General features: G+C 46.0%; 2 protein-coding genes across 4 annotated transcripts in view; both read right to left on the bottom strand.

Moving 5' to 3' along the window:
* LOC310760877 (olfactory receptor 51G1-like) overlaps positions 1 to 11832 on the bottom strand; it is a 166317-nt gene extending 154485 nt beyond the window's left edge. The window contains exon 1 of the mRNA XM_083610089.1: positions 11656 to 11832. The gene's annotated coding sequence lies outside the window, so the exon portion shown is untranslated. The remainder of the gene's footprint in view (positions 1 to 11655) is intronic.
* The window catches only part of LOC310760686 (uncharacterized protein), a 57872-nt gene that overhangs the window by 24026 nt on the left and 17230 nt on the right, over positions 1 to 16616 (bottom strand). Inside the window, exon 2 of one of the 3 annotated variants that reach the window (XM_083609663.1) lies at positions 4253 to 4745. The exons of 1 other annotated variant lie outside the window; for it this stretch is intronic. In XM_083609663.1, coding sequence (XP_083465789.1) covers positions 4253 to 4654 — 402 coding nt within the window. In that variant the 5' untranslated portion in view covers positions 4655 to 4745. Of the gene's footprint in view, positions 1 to 2213; positions 2447 to 4252; positions 4746 to 16616 lie in introns of those variants that run through there. One more of the 3 variants, XM_083609665.1, reaches the window with a different exon arrangement.

The raw sequence follows: 16616 nt of genomic DNA, 5'->3' as shown, positions 1-16616 counted from the left end.
CTCTTTCCACATTCTACACACTGATAGGGTTTCTCCCCTGTATGAATCTTTTGATGGGAAGTGAGATAGGAGCTCATACTGAAGCTCTTTCCGCATTCTACACACTGATAGGGTTTCTCTCCTGTATGAATTCTCTGATGGAAGGTGAGATAGGAGCTCGTACTGAAGCTCTTACCACATTCCATGCACTGATAGCGTTTCTCCCCTGTATGAATTCTTTGATGGGAACTGAGAAGCGAGCTCGTACTGAAGCTCTTTTCACATTCCAAGCACTGATAGGGCTTTTCCCCTGTATGACTTCTTTGATGGGAATTGAGATCGGTGCTCCGACGGAAGCTCTTACCACATTCCATGCACTGATAGGGTTTCTCCCCTGTATGAATTCTTTGATGGGAAGTAAGAAGGGAACTCGTACTGAAGCTTTTTCTACATTCCAAGCACTGATATGGCTTCTCCCCTGTATGACTTCTTTGATGGGAAGTGAGATGGGCACTCTGAATAAAGCTCTTTCCACATTCTAAGCATATATAGGGTTTCTCCCCAGTGTGAATTCTTTGATGGAAAGTGAGATCACTGCTCCGACGGAAGCTCTTTCCACATTCCAAGCAATCGTATGGTTTCTCCCCTGTATGAATTCTTACATGGGAAGTGAGATCGGTGCTCCGACGGAAGCTCTTTCCACATTCCAAGCAATTATATGGTTTCTCTCCTGTATGAATTTTTTGATGGGAACTGAGGTGGGAGCTCATACTGAAGCTCTTTCCACATTCCAAGCACTGATAGGGTTTCTCCCCTGTATGAATTCTTTGATGGGAAGTGAGATCGGTGCTCCGACAGAAGCTCTTTCCACATTCCACACACTGAAATGGTTTCTCTCCTGTATGAATTCTTTGATGAGAAGAGAGATGAGAGCTCTTACTGAAGCTCTTTCCACATTCCACACAGTGATAGGGTTTCTCCCCTGTATGAATTCTTTGATGGGAAGTGAGATGGGCACTCTGACTGAAGCTCTTTCCACATTCCACACACTGATAGGGTTTCTCCCCTGTATGAAATCTTTGATGGGCAGTGAGATGTGAGCTCTTTCTGAAGCTCTTTCCACATTCCACACACTGATAAGGTTTCTCTCCTGTATGAATTCTTTGATGGGAAGTGAGATGGTGGGTCTTACGGAAGCTCTTTCCACATTCCACGCACTGATAGGGTTTCTCCCCTGTATGAATTCTCTGATGGGAACTCAGAGAGGAGCTTGTACTGAAGCTCTTTTCACATTCCAAGCACTGATATGGTTTCTTCCTAATGGCATTTCTTTGATGGGAAGTAGAATGGGAACTTTTTCCACATTCAAGATATTGATACGGCTTCTCCATTTTGTCATGGTCACCCTTGTTCTTGATTTCCAGTCGTTCGCCATCTGCAATGAAGAGAAATGGATTAGAGTCTCAGGGAGAAATTAATGAGGAATAGTTGTTAACATTGGTAATAGAGGCATAACGCAAGTAGTTTAGATGGATGGTTTTACTAAGGGGTTGGGTGCATTTATTCACGGGGTTCAATTGACATCCTTAGGGGAACCTGTGATATATATTTTAAAATATATATATTATTTTTATTAATTGCACATATTAGTTGCACATATTTTCCAACATTACAGCTCAAAAACCACATAATAAATCTTAGGCTTTGACAGCCTTAGACTTCCTTCAACCCCTTCTAATGGTTTTCTAAATTTCTTTCTGTTTTGCATTTTTGTTACTATTCTTTTTTTATATATACATACTATTTTTACTATTCTTTTATTATTGTGCATAAAAAGGAATACAAAAACACACAAAGAAAAATACATAAACACAGAACAATCTGCCATTTCCAGATTTGTCAGTCTTCTCTTTTGTCAACCAAAAGCTTATAGAAGGAAAAACAAAAATAGAAATACTTTAGACAGAAGCTACTTCAACTTCCCTAATGACTCTGAAGTTTACAGTCAAAAGGGTCTGGGTAGTTCAGACCAGAATACTTGTTTAAGAAGCTGCAACTGGAGGAAGATCATTCACAGAAAAAACAGTAATTTACTGTTCAAGGTTAATGGTGGGAATATTAAAATCCCAGGTGTTGTAAGGGTCACTGTTGAATTCTGTGAAAATATATGAGGTTCATCATAGAGAGCTGTTTTGAATTTAAAAACAGATATTATGATCCCACATGGGCCTTACCGAGAGAGGCCACGATCCCACGATTCTCCTCCATGACGTCCTTATGCAGCGCTCTCTGGTCAAGATCCAGCAACGCCCACTCTTCGTCCGTGAAACAAACAGCAACATCTTCAAAGCACACTGCACCCTAAAAGAAGAAGGGAAATGTCCTCCTCTGAGACAACACTGTTGTTCATCACCACTCCTTGAGCTAGGACGTTGTTCCACCCCTCGGCCTCTGTCCCCACAAGGCTGCTTCCCCTGACCTGATCCACAGCCGCTGCTTCCATTCTGTCCCCATTCAGAGATGGATGAAGAGGTCTAGCCAGTATCACTGTGTCACCTGCAAGAGGAAAAAGGTAAGGGGGAGGCCCAGAGTGCCTTCTTGTCTCACAGGTGAATCAGTGCATCTCAAACTACACAGGCGCCTTTGAGAAAGTCTCGCCTGCTGAGTGCATTTGGATGTTTGGGTGCATTTCAGATGTTAGTTGTGAAAAATATATCTCCCCACCTCTGGGCTCTTGGTCCCACTATCTCCCCCAACAAAAGATGAAAAGAACCCACAGATGAGTTTCAAAACCATGGTGGATTAGAAAAGCAATGATTAAAAAATATATAAAATAAACAGGGTTTTTTAAAATTTAATTTGGATTTTTAAAAATTTAAATCTGATATTTAGAAATAAATTGCTTTTGGAGGAAAAATCTTTCTATTGATAGTTTTCTATTTAAGTAACATTATAGTTCAAAGGCTATTCATAAGGAAATAAGGATTTGTTTTTAATTATGCAGCATGAGCCTTCATATACAATGTCTAAATTTTTTGGTAAATGAATTCCATTAATCCATTCACAATGTCATGCAATTCCAGAGGTTTCTGTAAGAATATTTGGGGCAGTTTTTCTAACATGAAGATATTATCACAGATGTTTGTTTTTGCAGTTCTTAAAAGAGTGAATTTGTGTCCGCAAAAATCATGCCTTTTCTTCACAGGAAAAATGCTATAAAATAAACATACAGAGTTGAGGAGAAAACCTTAATCCCATTCTCCCTTTGCAAATTTATATACACAGAATCAACCCTTTACTCTTAAATGCTAAATTCCAAGAAGTTCAATGAATAGATTGTTTGGAGTAGAAGAGTAGAATAGATCTGCTGAAGTAGCTAAGTGTGAAGCAGTAAAAATGAAAGTGCAACCTTGTGACCAGAATGCTCCCCAAGTCTTGGGACCTTTGGGTGGTAACCGGGATCTGTAAGTTCATGGTGAGACCTTGAAGTTCTTGCCAGTCAACTAACAAGAGTTCACGGGTTCCAGGCCCTTCTTCCCAGGGCTCAACTGGCACTGTCCAAACAATAAAATCTCTAACTACTGTACGTCAGTTAAAAAACATGGATACATATGCTGTAATGTTATTGTTTTAGTTAAATAAAATATTTAAATTGTTATTAAGGAAATGATTATTTATTTATTTTTCTCCTTCCAACAAAGTACAGCAGAAAAGTTGTCCAAATATAAACAGCTATCTTAGGGATCCTGACAATAATTCCATAATTATCTATGTATTTCTAACCAAATCAGTAATCTTTGATAAAACTGTAAAAACCACTCCGAAAATTTATTATTCTAAAAATGAAACCTTCACCTGGTTGTAAATATTAAGATTATACCAGCAAGAATGAGATTTTCTGTAAAAACAAATGATTTGATTCAAATCCATCCTGTTCAAAGCCAAAGGAATATGACCAAATGGAGAGAGAAAAAACTCCTCCCTCCTTACCCTGATGCCTCTTTCTGATGTCCAACGGAGGCCTCTCTGCCTCACAGGAATCCAGGTCCATTTCTGCAAAATGATCATTTTCCTGAAAGACCAACAAGGATTCAAAACAGAGAATGAATGGTGAGAAATATTACAAAGAGAATGACAAAGACTTGAAGGGTGTGAGATCTCATTCCATGGATGCTTTCCCAGAAAAAGGATGGGCCATCAGTAGAGCATTATGGGATGTTCTCCCGTCCTGCTTGGAGCCCCTTGGGAGTATCCAGAGGAAAGTCTCTCTCACCTGCTTTCTCTCCTCTGCCTGACTCAGGAGGAAACCTTCGGCCAGGGCCACCGCCTGGGAACTGGTCTCCGCTCCACAGTCCCTCAACCAGCTCTCCATCTCTGGTGGAAGGACAGCCAGGAACTGCTCCAAGATCACCAGGTCCAGCATCTCAGCTTTCGTGTGCCTTTCTGGCTTCAGCCACTGATGGTCAAGGTGGTAGAGTCGGCTGCAAACCTCTCGGGGTCCTTTAGCCTCCTGGGAGCAGAACTGCCTCAGCTGCTGGCTCCGCACGTCTGAGCGGAGGGTGTCCTCCTCACCCAGGATCTTCTGCACAGAGTTTTCCCAGAATCCCCCACTGCTCCCAGTTTGGTTGGCATGGCCTCTTCTTGCTCCAGGGCCAGCTGGGTCTCGCACATCCATCTATGCTCTCAGGAAGCCTCTGAGAGATCGGAAGGAACCCTTTGGTCTTCTGCAAAGTTCTGTCTGTCTTATTGTGAAGCTCTTGCAAATCCTACAAAGCAAATACAGTGCATAAAGTTGTATCAAGTTTACACACCCTCTTCTCTCTCTACTGAGCACCCAAGAATCCTGCAAAATCCCTTTGTCAATAAATACAGTATGGGGGAAAAACATTTTAGATTTTTTTAGCAGCAATGCCAAAATTGTTAGGAAACCAGACAATGAGGAAGAAGAGGCTACCAGCACCAACTATAGTGATATAAATCCGCACAGGAAAAATGCTAATCCACCAACTTTCTCAAAGTTGCAGTGAGAACATCCATGGCTGGAGATGTTTTGGTATGCCCTGACTGCTAAGTATTTGCCTGAGCCGAGGACACAGGTTTTGTGAAAGGCAGAGCAGCATAAAGGAATGAAACAGGGTGTATATATCTATATTCTGCTTTTGAAATGTGGCATTTTTGTGATATGGAAGGAAGTGGGTGAAATCTAAGAGGAGTCTGGAAATGTAATGAAACTGAAGGCACCTTTTACCACCATTGGTGGACGTGCCCAAGGATCAAGGTCTTCTGGGAAATGATCTATAATGAAATTAAGAAGGTACTTAAGTGTACCTTTCATAAGAAACCAGAGGCCTTTCTCCTGGGCATGGCAGGCCAATTGGTGTCAAGGAAAGATAGGACGTTCTTTATGTATGCTACAACAGCAGCAAGAGTTCTTTTAGCAAAGTATTGGAAGACACAAGAACTACCCACGCTGGAAGAGTGGCAGACGAAGGTGATAGACTATATGGGACTGGCCGAGATGACTGGCAGAATCCGTGACCAAGGAAAAGAGACGATGGAAGAAGATTGGAAGAAATTTAAAGTTTATCTTAAGAACTGTTGTAAAATTAATGAGTGCTAAAATGTCATGGGTAATGTAAAACAGAATTGCAGCGATAAATAATTGGGTAAGAGAAAAAGGATTAAAGAAAGTGAATTATAAATAATTGAAATTAGGGGTTGCTGGAAAAGTTTAAAACAGGGATGCAGAAAAGGGAGGTATGGGGAAGTCGTTGAAACAAGGTTTAAGGAAAAGAGGTTACGAAATTATACGTGTTTTTATGTTTGTTTGTTTATGTATTGTCATTTGTATTGTGTTTTAATATATGTTGGAAAATTAATAAAAATTTATATATAAAAAAAAGAAATCTAAGAGGAGTCAGTCAGTGAATAAAATTCTCAGGCTCCTTTAAGACCAGATAGTGCATGAGTCCATGTTCTCTGCTTATGGTGATGTTTTATTCTCTGGGCTTGGTCTGACTTACATGTGAAACCCATTTCCGGATTGTTTTATTCAGTGCTGTGATGTCTTGCAAAATCCAGGACTGTCCCTGTGAAATAGGGACACTTGGAGGGTTTGCATCATGAACCCCATTCCTTCCCCACAGGAGAAAGGGAATCTAGTCTACAAGTAACTACAGAGAAGAAGAACTGAGCGAAATAACAGAAGCATTGCCTAGCAATGCGAAAGTTGACAAGAAAGCCATCATGGAGGAATTTCGGAGTTTTAAAGACAAGCTGGGCAAGGTCTCCAAGCAGAGTCTGCAGCTTCTGTCTCATATCTTAATCTATGCAGAGTTCTGAACTTCTTGCAGCTTCTCCCACTTAGTAAAGCAGAATGAAAAATGGGGGGGGGGGAGCCAGCTAAATCTGGTGAAAACAGCCAGAATCACTTGCTTGTCACTACCAGTGATGAATGTGATACAGCAGCAAAAGAAAAAAGCTAGTGCTATTCTAGGCTGCATCCACAGAAGTCTAGAGTCCAGATCATGGGAAGTCATATTCCTGCTCTATCCTGCCTTGGTGTCATTCTCCCCCCCCCCCCAATGGGGAGTGGAAGGCCAAATGAGTGGAGAGGAGACTCACCAGATCCCAGCAGGGGACAGCGATGCAGCCCTTGAAAGACAGACACAAAAACTGACTCCTAAGGGAATAATTTGCATCTTTTGAATAATGGATGCTTGGCTCTAGTGGGGGTCCTCACTTGGGGGTCCTCAGGAGTTGCTCTCCCCCCCCCCCACTTCCAGGCACATTTCTCCCCTGCTTCTGTCTCTTTTTCTTGCACTTGGTCTCTCTGCTGCTCTCCAGACAGACTCCTGGGGTCCCTTTTTCTTTGCTCTGAGGGCCAGGTATGTATCTGGCCAACCCCCTGAGGGCCAAGTGGACGGGGCCAAATACGTCTCACTTGAAATTCAGGCGGGCAATTTATTATTATTATTCTGTTAGCCAGCTTAACACACACACAGCCACTGATGCCAAGGTCCCTGGAGGCTCAGTGAGTAGCAGCGCCCATTTCCGGCTGGTTTTCCAGCTACAATCCCTTTGGGAGAGAGAGGATGTGGTCATGGGATGCCATGCTCTGGGTACGAGGGGATGGCTGCAGTGGGATGGCTGCAGTGGCCTCCGTGGGGAGCTGCCCTGGGAGACACTGGGAAACTGGTACCCAATGCAGCAGCCAGGCTATGGGCTGGGATCCCTCTCTTTACTCCTATCCTTTCTCTCCCAACTTTCCCTTCCTCCCTCCCCGTGGTTTTTTTTTTGCGGGGCGGGGGCTAGTCCACCTCCCCGTCCAGCTTTGGAAAACTATTTGCACATGTTCCCTCTGTTGTGCAATGGGACTCCTTTGTTTAAAGAAATGAGATTTCGTGGGAGAATCATTGTTTTTCTGAAAGGGGGGGGGGCGCAGAGGGCCAAATGAGTTTGGGACCCTCTGCTCTGCAGGAAGGAGAGCGTGGCAGTTCTGGCCCCTCCCTGGCAGGACCCTCTCCTCCCTGACTTGGGGTCCCCCCCCTGCAGGAGCAGATCAGGCCCCCCAGGCACCCTCTCCTGCCCCAGCCCTGGGACCCCCACCAGATCCCAGAGAGAGAGGAGACTCACCAGATCCCAGGGAGACACCCAAGCAGGAAAGTCAGGGAGGGGCCCTGGCTCTGGAGGACCTGGCCCCCCCTTGCTTCCTGTCCTCTCTAGGAAGGCAGCTCAGTTCCCTTTAACCCTTGCAAAGCCGAGTCCCCCCCCCCCCCGCTCAGCCCTCTCTCGCTTGGCAGAACCTCAGATTTCTATTATTTCTTATGGATTTCGGGGGGGGGCAGCTGCCCCCCTGACTACGCCAATGCCCAGATATCCCTTTGTGGGGTGAGGCTCTTGGTTGGACTCTGAGCATCTCCCTCCCTTGGCCGGAAAGTGGAGGAGCAGCTTGCAGGGGAAAGGACCAATTCTGCAGCTCCAGCTCCAGAGGCATAGCAAGGTCAGGTGGTACCCGGTGTCACCCCCCCCACACACACACACATAATTTTTTGCATCAGTAAAAGATACACACAACTATTTAAAATATTTAGAAATAATTACAAATGCACCGTTTGCAAAGAATCAGATTAAAATACATGTCCACATTTTAAATATCTGGATGGGCTTGCCTAAACAAACATTTATTTATTTTTGCAGGCATCAAAAAGAAAAGCGGGAAAAAGTAATGCAGGCAGGGAGTGTTGTGACGTGGGGTTTGTGATTTCAGCTCTCTTGACATAATACGCTGGAGACAGTTCTGTAGTAACACTTCTTTATTCAAGCAAACAAGACTGAGAACTGAGGAGGGGAGAGCTACATTCATAGGGACAGGGAACTAGCTAGAAAGGATACATTTTGGAGGGAACAATATCAGGCAATCACAGTCCTGCCTTTTGGAGGAAACCAATAAGACAGAGGATCCAAATACAGCAGCTTAAATGAACCAATAGTAGCTGTACCCTCTGGAACCAAAAGGCAGTTACTTTACCCTAATGCAAATACAGACAATAATAATACAGATATAAAACCCTTTGACTCAATACACAACACCCCTCCCCCCCTAGTGAGCACCGCAGACGTAATCTCTCAGGTACTGTGGGGTCCTACAACTTCTACTTGATCTCCTGACAACAGGTGTTGCCGGTTCTGGATTGGATGTTACCTGTGGTAGGGGGGGTGCTATAGGGGTTTCGTCAGGAACAGATGGAGTCCCAGACATCGCAGGGTCCCCTACCTGTACCTCGTCCTCCTGAGGACTAGCAGACCCTGGTTCATTTGCTGAAGCCCCTGGTGACTGCACCTCTGGGCCATTTTCACTCTGGTCTTGCAGCTCTGCGTCGTTAGCCAGGGATGAATTATCTGACCCCTCCCTGCTGAGCGCCCGGCGCCTCAGCTGATCTATATGTCTCTTCCAAACTTGCCCATTTTCCAAGGTCACATAGTAGGACACTGGTCCACTAGTCCGGGTGACCACACCAGCCACCCACCGCGGACCTCGTGAATAGTTCCTCACCCAGACCAGATCTTCAGGGGCGAGATACCTTGTTGTGTCAGCCTCAGCCTGGGGGGTTTCTCTTGAATTACGGTTTGGCATTTTATCGGGGTGGACATAATCCAGCACCGTTACCAGTCTTCTACCCAAGAGCAGCTCAGCTGGCGACTTGCCTGTCGCAGTACACGGCGTCGCATGCTGCAAAAATAACATTCGCGCGATGCGAGCTGACCAGTTACCCTCCATTAAGCGCGCAATGGATTCTTTGGCTGTTCTTACCATGCGCTCAGCCTGCCCATTGGAGGATGGGTGAAAGGGCGCGGATGTGACCCCTCTTATGAAGTTATCAGCCAAGAATGCCCTGAATTCTTGGGATACAAAAGCTGCCCCATTATCTGATACAATGGTCTCAGGTAACCCGTGGGTTGCAAACAGCTGCCTCAACACCTTGATTACGGCAGCTGATGCCATGCTAGGGACCATCGCCACTTCTAACCATTTGGAATATGCATCGACGATAACCAAAAAGACCTTCCCCTAGAATGGCCCAGCAAAATCTAAGTGCAGCCGGCTCCAGGGAGATCTGGACTGCTCCCACCAGTGAACTGGTGCTCTGGCCACTTCTGGCCGCACCTCTTGGCATGCCTTGCATGTTCGTACCCATTGTTCTATGTTCTGGTCCATTCCAGGCCACCACACATAACATCGGGCCAGCGACTTCATCCTGACCATTCCCGGGTGTCCCATGTGAAGCGTCTCAAGAACCCTGTTTCTCATTGGTGCTGGGATGATCACCCTATCTCCCCACAGGAGACAACCCTTATGCATGGACAACTCGTGCTGCCTTGTCGCATAAGGCCTGAATTTGTCTTCATGCGAACCACCTGGCCACCCCCTCCCCACCCAAGTGAGCACACGGGAGAGAACAGCATCTTTCCTTGTTTTCTCAGCTATATCAGTAGCCGTTACAGGAGCCCCCGGAAGTGTTTCCAGCATCATTATGTGCTCCGCTGGAGCAGGATCCACATTGCTCCCGCCAGGAAGAGGCAATCGACTCAGCGCATCAGCGTGGCACAACCGTTTCCCTGGCACATGGGTCAAGGTGTACTGGAACCCGTTCAGGAATATAGACCAACGCAACATTCTGGGGGAGAGAATTTGTGGCGTTTGTTTGTTCGGGTTGAACAACCCTAACAGTGGTTTGTGGTCCGTTTCAATGGAGAAATGGCGACCATACACATAATCATGGAACTTTTTGATTCCTGCCACAATTGCAAGCGCCTCTTCGTCAATTTGAGCATAGTTGTGCTCCGTGGGCGACAACGTACGGGAATAGAAAGAGATGGGCTTTTCCGACCCATCCGGTTCCCTATGACTCAGCACCGCCCCCAGGCCGTATTGAGAGGCATCACATGCCAGGACCAGCGGCTTCGACTCATCATAATGAGCAAGGACGCTCCTGCTACTCAGCATTCCTCGCAAGGAGTCAAAAGCCTTCTGCTGCCCCTGCCCCCATCGCCACACATTCTTTTTCTGCAACAGTCAATGTAATGGTTCAGCTACCGAAGCTTTCTGGGGTAAGAACGAATGATAAAAGTTAATAAGTCCCAGGAATGACTGCAACTGCGTCTTGTTCTGTGGTCGTGGTGCCTCAATGATGGCCTTAATCTTAGCATCTGTGGGGTGGATGCCTGATGCATCAATTTTAAACCCCAAGAAATCCACAGTTGGCACCCCAAAACTGCATTTTTCCTTTTTCAGTTGCAACCCCACCTCCTGGAACTTGAGCAACACTGCACAGACACGCGCAACCAGTTCCTGTGGGTCTTTTCCAGCAATCAAAACGTCATCAAAAAATGGCAAGACCCCCGGCAGACCTCTTAACAGGCGTTCCATGAGCCCTTGAAAAATCCCTGGGGCCACACAAACTCCAAATTGTAATCTGTTAACTCTGAACGCCCGTTTATGTGTGACAATAGTCTGTGCTTCCGCTGATTGTGGGGTTACTGGCAGCTGTTGGTAAGCTTGTGCCAGGTCAATTTTGGCGAACACCTTGCCCCCAGCCAGTTTAGCCAACAGATGTGATACGACTGGAATGGGGTATGAGTTTCCCCTGAGTGCCTTATTGATAGTACATTTGTAATCTGCACAGATCCTGACTTCCCCATTTGCTTTAAGGGGCGTGACGATTGGAGTCTCCCACTTAGCAGAGTCCACGGGTGAGAGAACTCCCTGCTTGACCAATTTATCCAGCTCTGCTTCGATCTTGGGTTGCAGTGCAAATGGCACTCGCCTTGGTTTGAGTCAGACTGGGGCCACCCCAGGGTCCAATTCGAAGTCAACTGGGGGCCCTTTATAACAACCCAGTTTTCCATTAAAGAGACCAGCAAATTCTTTGCATAATGCCTCACTCATCTCAGGGCAGGTTTGGATTGAATTAAGCCCTGATATACTCAGTCCCAGGGCGGGGAACCAGTCAGTGCCCAGGAGACTGGGGCGACTGCCCTTCGCAATCACCAGTTTGAGTACCGCCTGTTTGTCCCGGAACTGTACTCTCACGGCACACATTCCCATGACATGGATGCGGCCCGCTGAGTATGACTGCAAGGTTGCCGGGAAGGGCTCCAGAGGGGGCAACTTACCCCTGGGGAAGAATGTCCTCGCGGTCTGGTCCGACACGATAGTGAATCCAGATCCAGAGTCCACCTCCATGTCGCACAGCTGACCCTCAATCTTCACCTTGACGTGTGCCTTGCCTTGCGCTGGAAACTGCACGACCCTCCCGTTGATCTCCGTTACGTAGTGGCAGTCCTTTAGAACATGGTTTGCCGTGGACAGTCTGCGATGCTCCAGTCTAGTTGCTCCTGTCGCTCCCAACGCCGCCGATCTACAGACCCTGGCGATGTGACCTGTCTTCCCGCACATCCGGCACATAGCATCCCGGAAACGACAACTCTTCCGCTCATGGTTTCCGCCACAACCAGGGCACCTGCCTCGGTGATCTTTGTGCACTGTGCAGGCCTGACGCACTGACTCGACCCCACGGACTGGGCTTTGGCTCGGAGTAGCCTCTAGCTCGTCCATGGCATGCGCAACTTCTATCTGTGGCTTAGGGGCCTTGCGACTGGCATCAAGCTCCTCTCTTTCATAATTCTCCGTGGCGGTGGCCTCCTTCAAGGCTGAAGCAAGGGTAACCTCTTCTTTAGCCACGATGCGTCTTCTGGCTTTCTTGCTGCTCAGACCACCGATAAACCGATCCAGGAGAGTCTCTTCCAGATCTTGGAAGTCGCAGTGCTGAGCGAGCTTCCGCAGTTCAGCTAGGAATGCAGATACAGACTCCCCAGCACGCTGCTCCGTCTTATGAAACTCCAACCGCCGGGCCATCTTGGTCTCAGTAGGCGCCAAATGGCTTGTCAGGCAGGCAAGAATATCTTTGAGAGGTGTCTCACTTAGCTTCGCTGGAGCAAGCAATGCCTTGGCCAGCTTGAAGGTCTCAGGCCCACAGTAGCTCAGGAATGTGGCCCTTCTTTTGCTGGCTTCGGTGATCCCTTGAGCCACTGCGAAGAACTCGAAGCGTTCGACGTAGTCTTCCCACGTGTGGGGCTCTGATGGCTGGAAGGGCTCCAATACCCTTGGACTCTCCATTGTCCTGTGGGCAGGGTCGTCTTCTCAGCCGGCCAGTGAGTCTTGTTCTTAGCTACAATCCGGACTCTGAGGCAAGGCTGCGTTTAACCGCTCCTCAGCATTCCGGATCCCACCTTCGTCGCCAGTTGTTGTGACGTGGGGTTTGTGATTTCAGCTCTCTTGACATAATACGCTGGAGACAGTTCTGTAGTAACACTTCTTTATTCAAGCAAACAAGACTGAGAACTGAGGAGGGGAGAGCTACATTCATAGGGACAGGGAACTAGCTAGAAAGGATACATTTTGGAGGGAACAATATCAGGCAATCACAGTCCTGCCTTTTGGAGGAAACCAATAAGACAGAGGATCCAAATACAGCAGCTTAAATGAACCAATAGTAGCTGTACCCTCTGGAACCAAAAGGCAGTTACGTTACCCTAATGCAAATACAGACAATAACAATACAGATATAAAATCCTTTGACTCAATACACAACAGGGAGTTCCAAAGTCTACCTGTGTTGCCACACTAAAATTTTGATTTCTCACAAGTACAGGTGTTTTATGTGGAACCGGTAACTGTGCCAGTTTTCTCTAAGCAGTTGAGTTGGGAATACATGGGGGAAGGCAATCTCTCAAGTAAACTGATCAGAAGCTGTTAAGAGCTTTGTAGTCCACCATAAGATGAGTGGGACCAGGACAATGGCCAGCCTAGCCTGAGAAACATGGCTGTAGGGAATTTTTTTAAAAACCCAACTTTTTTTGTTCAAGTACCTTTCATCATCCTCAAGCACCAGCACCAACCAATAGTCATTTTAACCAATCAGAAAGAAGCCGTTCCAAAGCAGTGTTGTGGTGCAGAGACAGACAGACAAGTCTTTAGGAGCAGCCAGATTTTTATGTGTCAAACAAAAGCACCATGCATTGCCCTAAAAGTGATCCATGCGACGGTCATCTCCAGGCTTGACTACTGTAATTCGCTCTACGCGGGGCTGCCCTTGAAGCTGTCCCAGAAACTCCAGTGGGTACAGAATGCTGCAGCGAGGCTCCTCACGGGGTCTCTGCCATGGGAGCATATTCACCCAGTGCTTTACCAGTTGCACTGGCTCCCGGTGGAGTACAGGGTCAGATTTAAGGTGCTGCTTTTGACCTTTAAAGCCCTTCAGGGCCTAGGACCCTCGTACCTATGGGACCGCCTCTCCCGGTCTGCCCCACAGAGAGCCTCAAGGTCCATAAATAACAACACTCTAGTGGTCCCAGGCCCTAAGGAAGTTAGATTGGCCTCAACCAGAGCCAGGGCCTTTTCAGTGATGGCTCCAGCCTGGTGGAACGCTCTGCCTCATGAGACCAGGGCCCTGCAGGATCTGATTTCTTTCCGCAGGGCCTGTAAGACAAGAGTTGTTCCGCCTGGCCTTTGGCTTGGAGCCAATTTGATTCCCTCCCTCTCTTTTTTCCTTTCCTTCTCCTCCTGCGATGAGGCTACATTTTAATATTTTAATGTTTCAATATTTCAATGTTGTATTTTAATTTTGTTTTTAAGTTGTAATCATTCATCTTGTTTTTATTATTGCTTGTAAGCCGCTCTGAGCCCGGCCTTGGCTGGGGAGGGTGGGGTATAAATAATAAAATTATTATTATTTATTATTAAAAGTCCAGGGAACATTAGATGCTTCTAATTTTTCCGATGAAGTGTTTTACTCAGTCTCACCTGCAATCATGTGTGCTGAACACACAGAAACACATACAGATAATGAAATTACTGAGAGTTACAGTCTCCAAATAAAACTCAACACATGCAAGCAGATTGATGGAATAGTACACATGATTTCCCCATCTCCTTTTTAAAAAACATTATTTTTCTTTATCTTCATGGTACAGAAGATAAATATTCAGAAAGCAATAGTTACAACAGTAAACAAAAAGTAACTTGTCCTGATGGAATTTCAGACTTTCAGCATGTCATGTGTTAAAGTTTCATTTCATTATTCTAAAACAGGCATCCCCAAACTCGGCCCTCCAGATGTTTTGGGACTACAATTCCCATCATTCCTGACCACTGGTCCTGTTAGCTAGGGATGATGGGAGCTGTAGTCCCAAAACATCTGGAGTGCCGAGTTTGGGGATGCCTTTTCTAAAAGACCACGATACATTTTCCCATGAGTGCTGGGTGGATTCCTGCAACAGTTTTAACAATTTATATATTCAACAAACATTTGCCATGTGTTATAAAAGGAATATGGATTGTGCTCCCCCACCTTCTTGATTTCCCCTGGCAAACAAAATTTAAGATACTTAAATTGTGGTGCCTAGAATTGAACACAGTATTCTGGGTGCGGCCTGACCAAGGCAGAATAAAGTGGTACTATTCCTGCCCTTGATCTGATTCTGACTTCTGCCACATTGGCCTCTGATCCCCGTTTGGTGTCGTCTGCAAATGTGATGAGCATCTTCTCAGTTCCTTCATCCAAGACATTTATAAAGAACTTGAACAACAATGGGCCCAGGACAGAACCCTGCAGCACCCCTCTTTGTCACTTTTCTCCAGGATGAGGAGGAACCATGAAGGAGTCCTCTTTGGGTTCGGTCAGTCAAATCCACCTAACAGTTACCTAGTTCAGGCTCATTTTACCAGTTTCCTCACATAAATATCAAGGGGGACTTTGTCAAAAGCCTTACTGAAATCAAGATGCACTATTTCCACAGAAGTCCCCTGAGAAACAGTCTATAGCTCCATCCAGAAATAGAAAAAGAAAAAAGAGAGATTTCTCTGGCTTGACTTGTTTTTGAGAAAGCCACGAAGGGTACATAATTTTTTAAAATGATAATATTAAGAAGGATATTGACAAGCTGGGACGAGCTGGAAGACGACCAAGATGGTTTTGTTTTATTTATGCATTTATTTGACTTCTATAGCGCCCTATAGCAGGGGTGCCAACTTGAATAAAATATAGGAGGGGTTTAGTAAGCCCCGCCTTGGTTAAACAGTCACAGGATGCGGTGCAAGCATGCCATTTGAATGGCTGTTCCTATGAACTGGGGGGTGGCCCCCTCAAATATCTTATTGGGGGGCAAAGAGCCCTCAGACTCTAAGAGTTGGCTCTTATTCTCTATACCCACAGGTCTCAGGACGGTTACAACATAAAACCACACAATGAAAACACAAAACACCCCCCAAAAAACCTGTAACCCCCACCTCCCCACCACATTGTAAAAGGGCATTAGATGTCAATCAGCCAAAGGCCTGGTTAAGGAGATGAGTTTTTCCCTGGCACTGAAAGCTGTATATAATGAAGGGTTTTGGGGCCTTTGTATGAATTTTTTGATGGGAACTGAGATTGCAGCTCCTCCTGAAGCTCTTTCCACATTCCACACACTGATAGGGTTTCTCCCCTGTATGAATTATTTGATGGGAAGCGAGATTGCCCTTCTGACTGAAGCTCTTTCCACATTCCAAGCACTGATAGGGTTTCTCCCCTGTATGAATTCTCTGATGCTTAATGAGATAGGAGCTTGTACTGAAGCTCTTTCCACATTCCAAGCACTGATAGGGTTTCTCCCCTGTATGAATTCTCTGATGCTTAATGAGATAGGAGCTTGTATTGAAGCTCTTTCCACATTCTACACACTGATAGGGTTTCTCCCCTGTATGAATTCTCTGATGGCGAGTGAGATTGCTGCTGTAACTGAAGCTCTTTCCACAATCCACACACTGATAGGGCTTCTCCCCTCTATGAATTCTCTGATGGGAAGTGAGATGGTGGCTGTGAGTGAAGCTCATTCCACATTCCACACACTGATAGGGTGTCTCCCCTGTATGAATACTGTGATAGGAAGTGAGAGAGGAGCTCTGACTGAAGCTCTTTCCATATTCCACACACTGATATGCTTTCTTCCCAATGGGATTTCTTTGATGGGAAGTGGAAAAGGAACTTTTCCCACATTCAAGATATTTATTCAGCTTCTCCATTGTGGGGATCTTG

The sequence above is a fragment of the Podarcis filfolensis genome (genome assembly GCF_964270895.1).
Source record: "Podarcis filfolensis genome assembly, chromosome: 4".
In the NCBI taxonomy this organism is placed as follows: Eukaryota; Metazoa; Chordata; class Lepidosauria; order Squamata; family Lacertidae; genus Podarcis; species Podarcis filfolensis.
This window is presented reverse-complemented; position numbering and strand designations above follow the sequence as displayed.